The sequence below is a fragment of the Symsagittifera roscoffensis genome, chromosome 9, assembly GCF_963678635.1.
Source record: "Symsagittifera roscoffensis chromosome 9, txSymRosc1.1, whole genome shotgun sequence".
Lineage (NCBI taxonomy): Eukaryota > Metazoa > Xenacoelomorpha > Acoela > Convolutidae > Symsagittifera > Symsagittifera roscoffensis.
The window spans coordinates 20,954,789-20,963,530 of NC_087070.1; the positions used below are offsets into that span (position 1 = coordinate 20,954,789).

General features: G+C 35.2%; 2 protein-coding genes across 2 annotated transcripts; both read right to left on the minus strand.

Annotated features, from left to right (window-relative positions):
- Positions 1-763: 763 nt before the first annotated feature.
- On the minus strand, positions 764-6,007 carry LOC134854441 (growth factor receptor-bound protein 2-like). Its single transcript, XM_063870692.1, has 3 exons — positions 5,567-6,007; positions 4,860-5,066; positions 764-2,618 (listed from the first exon to the last, which is right to left on the minus strand). Exons 1-3 carry the CDS (start codon positions 5,995-5,997, stop codon positions 2,459-2,461), a joined length of 798 nt encoding a protein of 265 aa, XP_063726762.1. The 5' UTR covers positions 5,998-6,007; the 3' UTR covers positions 764-2,458.
- Positions 6,008-6,318: 311 nt separating this feature from the next.
- LOC134854026 (nibrin-like) lies at positions 6,319-8,522 on the minus strand. The gene has a single exon (XM_063870089.1). It carries the CDS (start codon positions 8,482-8,484, stop codon positions 6,355-6,357), a length of 2,130 nt encoding a protein of 709 aa, XP_063726159.1. The 5' UTR covers positions 8,485-8,522; the 3' UTR covers positions 6,319-6,354.
- Between the last annotated feature and the right edge of the window lie 220 nt (positions 8,523-8,742).

Here is an 8,742-nt window from a genome sequence, read left to right on the forward strand (position 1 = left end):
AGAAAATAGCTCGGAGCACTTTTCCTGAAAAACTTTTTTTTAAATCATCACGACCTATATTAGAGTCTGTACTACGTTCATCGACTCTTGAAAACAAAGCCAACTAACAGTTGGAAAAGAGAAATGAACGCAAGGAAACTGAAAAAAAAAACTGACTGGATCAATACGTATAACTTTTGTTTCGCTGGGAAATCTGATAATTTATTTCCTTTTTCGAAACCAGAAGTGGAACACGATTTTCGTGACTTTTACACATTTGCTGTTCGACAGGGGAGTTTGCCTTTCTTTTAACAATGGAAATGAACTGAACTTAAAAAGAAATCACAAGTCAAACCGTAAACAAGAAATCACAAGAAAATTAAAACTCTTCACCTTCGAAGTTAGAAGTCGATAGCATTTTCCGTTAACTTTACACTTTTGCTTTTCTATAATTAAGTTTGTCTTCCTTTTAAGAAAAGGAACTGAACTGAACTCAACGAGAAATTAAAATTCACACCACAAAAAATCAAATTTGAGTGTAAACCATTTTCAAGACTTTTCCTTAAAAAAATCATCACGACTTCTAGAAGAGTCTTCACTATTTTAATCGACTCATGAAAAAACAAGCAAATTATTCCACGTAGGCTCGATTCAAAGTGAATGTCTGTCTGCGCAGAAAAACTTAATAACTAGAATGTTGACCTTTCTTCTTGAACAAAATGGTCCATCTTTTTTAAATAAAACAAAAACAAATATAAAACTGAATTAGTAAGAAATGGTGGGTTTTTACCAACCAGGGATTAATGAAAATTACTCTAAACAAAATTAATTCATTTAAAGTTGCTCTTCTCAAACATCATTTTTCTGTGAAAAACATTATTTTGATAATTTTCTATAATGAACACAAAATAGTTTCTTCAACCTTCTGTGATTTCGCAGTACTAAGTATTGATCAAAAAAGCACATTCCTTGATCCCTATTTCAGAAGAGCCGCAAAAACATTGTCAGCATGAAATGAATTGGATCTCTTTTGAGCTGTATTCCTCTTAGTATATCGATTCGCATGCCCTGATTACGAGCCATTTTTAATTTGAATTTATCGATTCGAATCTGATTAATTATTTCAATTAGACTCGATTTATTGACAGATCGGTCTTTTTGTATGTCAGAAGAGTCCAATTACGCTGAATGATAGTGTCAAATCAAATTGAGAAAAATTGCTAGACTAAGATGATGATGAAGCAGAATTACAACAAAAGAGAAACGAAGTTAAAACACTCATTCCAATTATGTACCTGTAAATAAACCTTCTACTAAAGACCACAGTAAAATTACAGCTTTAACTTCGCCACATAAAGATATTAAATTGTTGTGATTGATTGATAAAAGGCAACTGCGAATCGGAAGCGGCAAAATAAATTGTTATTAACTAAAATTATCAAACTCTAAATCATCTACAATGGATACAATAACTATTAGAAACTAACAGCACGGATATTTCATATCACATTCGAATGACAACAAACATTATGGTATAACAAAGATAGTTTGAATGAAGTTGTAAAAATAAGTTTTTTCCTGAATTAATCATCAAACCACCCTCCTCACCCTTAAATTGCTTCGGACAGAGAGGAATTTCAATTGAATCGCGTGCAATGTCAGAAGCCGATACTATTTTTAAACAATTCGGACTTCAAAAATCCGAACTACTTTGTTTTGTTTACAAATGTCTATAGAGTTTTCATGTGCAAATGAAAACCTAAGAAATCAAATTTTCGACTATTGTCTAAAGTTTCTATCTTTGGTTGTATTTACAACGACATTCAGTATTGGCTAAGTTTAACATAGCACAATGAAGTCATTCAGAAACCATTTAAACAAAACTGTCAGAAATCAAATTTCTCGATCTTTCTAATTTTATACATTATCTATTTTTAAATAACTCCATCTGTAGCTAATTTAGTCTCCATTTCATATTAAGTTCGGATGAATTCGACAGTTAGCTCAATATTAAATAAGTAATCATAAATTTTTTACCTAGTTCTGCTGAAATCTCGTACTTCAAAAATGTATACAAAAAATTCTTAGATCTGTCGAACTCTATTACGTATTGGCTCGATCTGTTTTGCTGTTTGTTGGCTGTTTTCAAATTGGTTACGTGATGTTTTTGACATTTGCTTTTTTGATGTGTAGCGCTGGATTGGCTTGTTCGTAAAGATAGACGTGAAGGAGTAGATGATTTGCTAGAGCACTTAGAGCTGAGGAGGCTAGAATTAACGGGGATGTTGTGGTTCTCATTGTTGGTTGCAGAACCAGTGATGATGCGTCTCCTTGGGAAACTAGGGATGTTATGGAAGATTATGGGATTATGGTGGCTCTTAGAAATACCAGGGATAGTCAGACAAGATCACAGCTCGCGTGACTCCTACGAGTTACAGGGATGTTGGAGCTCCTATGAGTACCAGGGATGTTGTGCCTTCTAGGAGTAATATGGTTGCCCTATATTGTTAGGTGCAGCGGACGTTGCTGTGGTGGTCTGTCTAACGTAGTTCTTGGGGAAGTATCCTATCTGCCCGTGAAGTTGTCCTTTCCACCACTCTGAGTGACTCCAGTCTAACAGTTCTATCTCCTCGCCCCTTCTACAACAAAAGAATTGAGTTTATTTATTCAATTGAACAAAAAATTAACTTCTGACCCGCTTGCAAAAATTTATTTTTCACCGAGTAAAGAAAAAAAATAAAAACCCTCAAAGCCAAAACAAATTCCAATTTTTTATGTTAATTTTTGTTCTGACTTTCGAAAAATGAGGAATATATATGCTTGGGCGGTTTTTCATTCGGACCAATTTCCAAATTAATGTTTTTCAGGCGTAATCGATCTCTGAATCTTCGATTACAGAAACGTTGCGCTAACCACTATACTAAACTGGCTTTACGGACGCAGAGATACAAGTCTAGCTATGCTGCTCGTTTAATACTTTGATGCTGACAGTGTAACTCGAGTTATTAATGAGTGGCAAAATATCCCGCGCTAAAAATTGTTCCCAGTTGAATTGAGCCGAGCTAACTAGTTGTATTAATTTCATATACGCCTCAATTTTCAACACTTAATATTTGATATTATCAGCCCAAAATTCGAATTTCATATACGCCTCAATTTTCAACACTTAATATTTGATATTAACAGCCCAAAATTCGAATTTCATATACGCCTCAATTTTCAACACTTAATATTTGATATTATCAGCCCAAAATTCGTAGTTTCTCAATGTGTTTTTTAGAAAAACTATTTGAGACCTGTTAAAGAGCAGTCAGAACATTCAGGGCATTGTCCTGATATACGAGCAGTCTTTGCTATCTTTTTTGCCAATTTTTTAAATAACGGGTAATTGTATTATTTAACACAGAGGTGAAGTTGCACATCGCATACACAAGCAAAAATATGACCGATAACGCTACTGGTAAAAACTGAATGAGTAAAACTTTGAGTCAGCAAAATTTCTCGAGTGGCGCACGCCAATTATGACGCATTGGCAGAACCAGTCAAATTGAAAAAAAAATAAATTTACCAATTAACATGCCTCAATTTATAGAGCAGTCTATCGAGCATTAATAACATGAAAGAATTAAATGTAACAAAAATAAAATAATTTTTTTATATTTTGAGACTTTTTGTGAAAATTATCCCCCCACACGCCATATTAAATACAAAGTGATAAATTTTGCCAAAATGGCAATCTTTAAATCCCCATAACTTTGCTAAAAAAAGATCACAGGTGAAATATCTTTTCAAAATTAAGCTATGGACAACAATAGTTTTCGATTGATTTTTAAAAAATTCCGTCAAAAATGGCTAGTTAAAAAGTCGAAATGTCTAAAAAAAACCACACAAAGCACAAATATTCCGTTACTTTCAATACGAAAGTTAAAACAATTATAGTCTATGTTAAAATCTTTAGCATTGGTTGTACTTAATAGCTGCTTATTGATCAAAATGAACACTTTCAAAATTAATACAATTTATCGCAACAATATTTGCGACTTAGATTGGAAAAAAATAGTTCATACTATAACACAAGCAGTGCTTGTGTGAAAAACCCTAAATCAACCCACTTTCGAAACTAACCAAATTCATGTTTTTTAGCTCCATTTACAATTTTGTCACTTGAGAGCATAATTCACCTGGCTTTTAGCAAACGAATGGGAATTGATATTGAAAAACGCTTTGAAACAGCCAATTAAATTTTTAACAGTCAATGAATGAAGTGAAAAGATCGTTTCTTTTTTTGTCTTCTGGAAAAAACTTCAAGACCCAACAAATCCAATTTGAGCGTGATCAAATTTTGAGATTTATCCAGAAGACAAAAAAAAGAAACGATCTCTTCACTTCATTCATTGGCTGTTAAAAACTGGGAGAATGAGAGGTTAAAATAACTGAAATCAGGGGCGGATTTAGGGATTCGAACCTTTACCGACCCAAAGGATCCCCCCTTAGAATTATTTTCAGAAATCCAATTTTGGCTGACGGACCCTAAAATTTTTCTAAAGGCGCCTAAAAACGCCTTTTTGGCCAGTTTTTTTTTTCAAAATTTTGCCTGCGACGCAGAATTTTTGGCCAAAACAGGGACTATTTAGTGCTTTGGGATAGCTCGGAAAACCAATTTAGTCGACCTAAAAAAAGGCGACAAAATTCCGAAAATTTTTTGAAAAAAAAGTAAGTATACCAGATTTTCACGCCACTGAGACAACTTAATACAAATTTTTGCTTTAAAATCGAAATAACGGCTGAGATGGCTTAAATACCACAAAAATCTATTGCAACAAAAAAAAACGTAATCGTATCATAATCTTCTTTCAACAATCTGGATTTTAAGATCTCACCTGAAGCCGAGTTCTCCCTGTTCGTCTGGCTGGAAGTCAAACAGGGCCTGGACTGTTGTAGTCCTGGGCTGCTGCTGGTTTTGATTCTGCATGAGGTGATTGTTCTGTGACTGTTGCAATGGCGGCTGTTGTTGCATGTGTTGCAGATTGTGCTGCTGTTGTTGCTTCTCGTCTGCTACCATGTCTTTCAGCATGATCTTGCACACTCTAGAAAAAAAACGTTCAAATATATCAAATCAACATTATACAAACAGTTTAGCTCTTTAAGAAGGACCGCTGTTTTGATCCTTTATTAAAGCTTTTTTCTATTCCGGCCATACTATTTTGTTTGTGGTCTGAATTTTTTTATAGTTATAGAAAGTCTTTAGAGCGAGCTTGAATGAGGAGTCTTTCTTTTACGGCATTTTAATTGAGTAAAAAAATTATCGTTTCATATTATTAACGCTATTAATTCTTTTGGAACGTTATATTTAAAGCTTTCTGAAAATAAGATCACTTTTAAGCCTATAATTGAATCATATTTTTGCGTCATTTACAGTTTTGTTCTTGGAGCGCGTAATTTGCCTTCCATGTAGCCCATGAATTTGAAGCGATCTTAAACGGAAATCAAAATTTAGCTTGAAAAAAATTCTCCTAAAAAAACGCGAAAATCCAGACAACCTCAGTGTCCACACTTTGTTCATTAATATTTAAGCATATTGCAATACCTGGATATGCTGGTTTTCTTGTGATGTTCCACCAGTTTGTTCAGACTGTCAAACTTGGTCATCCAGATGTAGAACTTATAGTCGTTGTCCTTCAAGATCTTGAAGTGTTGCACTTGACCTTCGAACTTGACCGACAGACTGTAGGATCCTGGTTCCATGATTGTCTCCGAGTCTCGGATTAGAAAAGCACCGTTGTAAGGCTGATCGGCAAGCAGTTCCTCCGCTTTGGCACGTGATATCTTGCCATAATACCAGTTGGCTTTCTTCATTTTGATGTAGTTTTTGGGGACGAAGCCGACCTGTCCGTTGAGTGCGGCATTGTACCAATTGGCATCCCGCTCAGTCTGCAGTATGTTGATCGCTTGACCTTGAGAGAAGGAAAGCTCGTCGTCGGCAGTGGCCTGAAAGTCGTACTCGGCTGTCGCCTCCATTATTCAAGTCATCTCTGAAAACAGGACAAGTGCAAATTTATTCAAGATCAAACCTCGCAAAATCGTATGCTCAAGTTTTTATTCAGACCCTCAAATTTTGAATCAAATCAGCTACTTTAGAACACTTTGTTTCAAGTTGAAATTGTGATACTGCAACAAAATCAGGCATCAAAACTTTTCAAAAAGACTCACATGCGTTTGAAAATTACCTTATCAGCTCCTAATTTTGACAAGCTTGTCAACTTTTGCCATTAAGGCCCTTAAATTACACGGCCACATCTCCCCAACATTATTGCATCAATTTGGAAACAAAACGTTAAGTGATATTAAATTCAATTCAAAATTATTTAGCAGATATCAAAATGTCGTTTGCATGCTGTTCCTTGTTTTCAATTTAACAGACGTTTTTCTTCTTGCGACTACAGTCGAACCATCCATATCTTCTTCTATTATGTTTTTCTTCCAAGCAGGGTGAATTTTTTTGAACTTCTTGAAATTAGGTTGATTCGATCCGGTTCTGTCTGAGTTGTTTGGTGGAGGGAGTCGCTGTCTTTTCAAAGAAAAAGTTGTAGACCGCATCATTGACGTTTCATGGAGATTGCTACTTGAATTTTCAGGTAAACGTGTTGTGTTATCTGATCGCGATAGCTCATTAGAACCGACTGCAGAAATATCACCTCTAATCGCATCAAAATTTTTCTGCTTTTTAACCCATGAGTCTCCAAAAGAACGATTTGAGACCATCGAAATAGCATTACTTTTGATTCCACTAATGTTATTGACTGTTCTTTCAAGACAGCTTTCAGCAGCTTGACGACTTTTGGCCGTTTCCTTTTTTGAAACTGTAATTTTGTTTTCAGAGACATCTGTTCTAGATTTTACTTCTTTTAAATTGGCAGCACAACTATTTGCATCAGAAGTCGGAAAGTCATTACTCACAGCATCGTTGTTAATATCTCTTACATTGATGTTTCTGTCGCTTGGGTTATTTCTGACTGGTTCCAAGGCATCCAGAAACCCTAAAGATTGTGATATGAAATTATCCTGGAGATCACCCACCTCTTTCGGTTGTTCAGGCTCCTGAATTTTAGAAATTTTTTGATAGTTTTCCGTAAGCGGCGATCCTTTCCTCTTACCCTTAATATCTTTGACATTTGAATCATTTATTTGCTGTTTCAGAGAAGTCAAGCGTTTGAGTTCAACTCCTTTGTTGACTTTCGAAGTAATACCAGACGGCTCAACGGTATCCGGGTCAGCATGCTTGTCAGTCAAACTCGAGATAAAGTTCGTTTTATCTACAGTAGTGCTGCTAAATCCAGTGTTGTTCGATTTATTCACTTCTGGCAATGTGATGCTCTTGTTAAAACGAGCAGATGATTGCTTCTCGGTTTCAGAACATGAGCGAATATTTACATCAACATTTGTGCTGGCCAGCTGATTTTGAATAAAATTCATTGGCATCGTGCATTCATTGACACCGTACGTTTCGGCAATGCGCTGCGTTGTATCTAAATCAGCTAACTCACTCGGTACTTTGGAAGACGGATTGCAATAGTTCTGTCTATCACAATACAAAACGCAAAAACCAAGTTCACAGTCTGTTATAGCTCTCTTTGAAAGCTCGGACAATCTATTTCTGATAGAATCAAAGGAAGATTTGTTAAGCGAAGCACGAGATTGAACACAAACAATTGCATCACTTTTCAAATCTTCGATTATAACTAATTTCTGTTCTTTGGTCAAAATATTGAAGAGCACGCAACTTGCGCCAGCATAAATTAGCATCGGTTGTAACCGTTTCATGTGCAGTTCATCAACAAAAACAAATTTCAAACTTTTAAGCAAGTTCAAACGCAAATGACAATTCTCGAATTTGGCAAGAGATTGGTTAATTATGTTTTCAGATACTTTCGGAACATAATCTGACAACTGTAAACATTTTGTTCCGTTATTGTTTATGAGATCGTAAAAATACGATGGAGTTACGATTTGTCGAAAAAGAACTAATGCAGTGAAAACTTTGTGTGTAGCTGTTATGCTGGACATAACTAAGAAATGTGTGTCCTCGTTGAACTCACTCACAATTTCAATATCGTATTGAGTACATAAAGATTTAAAATCTTTTCGTTCTTCTCTGCTTAAATTGGATGTGCATACTTTAGTTGTCTCCACATACACTTTAAATCGTGTCTGGAAATTTGCAAACTGAATAGTGTCCCCCACATGCAACTGCTTTTTGGATCCCTTTTGAATTTTCTGGGCGTTTACATAAGTCCCAAATTTAGAACAATCTTCGATCCAGAGCTCGTTAGACTCATTGGCTTCCAGAATGGAGTGAATTCTACTGATTGAAGCGTCATTTATGGAAAAATCGCAACCTTTCCTACCAACCTTAAAACTTGTGCAAATTGGAGTGATTACGAAAGATGATCTTGGATAACTTAACTGCTTATCACATTTGAGGACATAAATACTGGAAAACGGCATAAGTAACTAAAAGCATCAGATGAGATCTAGAGAAGCCTTAATCAATTTCAAAAATAGTAAAAGGATAGTAAATGGGTTGCAGAGCAAATACCACAGATTGTTCCGACTTAAAAAATCACGTTTTTAACAAATTTTTGTTTTGATATTTTTTCCACCTTTTGGTTTCGTTTTTGAGATAGTCAAGGTTGACTAAATTGGCTAAAAAGTTATCATGAAAGAAGTAAAAACAAAGAATTAATAAGAGAAGCCGATTAACTT

Excerpts from the sequence above, each read along its gene's own strand:
- LOC134854441 (XM_063870692.1), bottom strand. The coding sequence starts at position 5,997 with ATGGAGGCGACAGCCGAGTACGACTTTCAGGCCACTGCCGACGACGAG. Across the intron at positions 5,067-5,566 it reads AAGAAAACCAGCATATCCAG|AGTGTGCAAGATCATGCTGA; the intron begins GTATTGCAATAT and ends TTTTTTTTCTAG. Across the intron at positions 2,619-4,859 it reads CAGGGAGAACTCGGCTTCAG|AAGGGGCGAGGAGATAGAAC; the intron begins GTGAGATCTTAA and ends CTTTTGTTGTAG.
- LOC134854026 (XM_063870089.1), bottom strand. The coding sequence starts at position 8,484 with ATGCCGTTTTCCAGTATTTATGTCCTCAAATGTGATAAGCAGTTAAGT.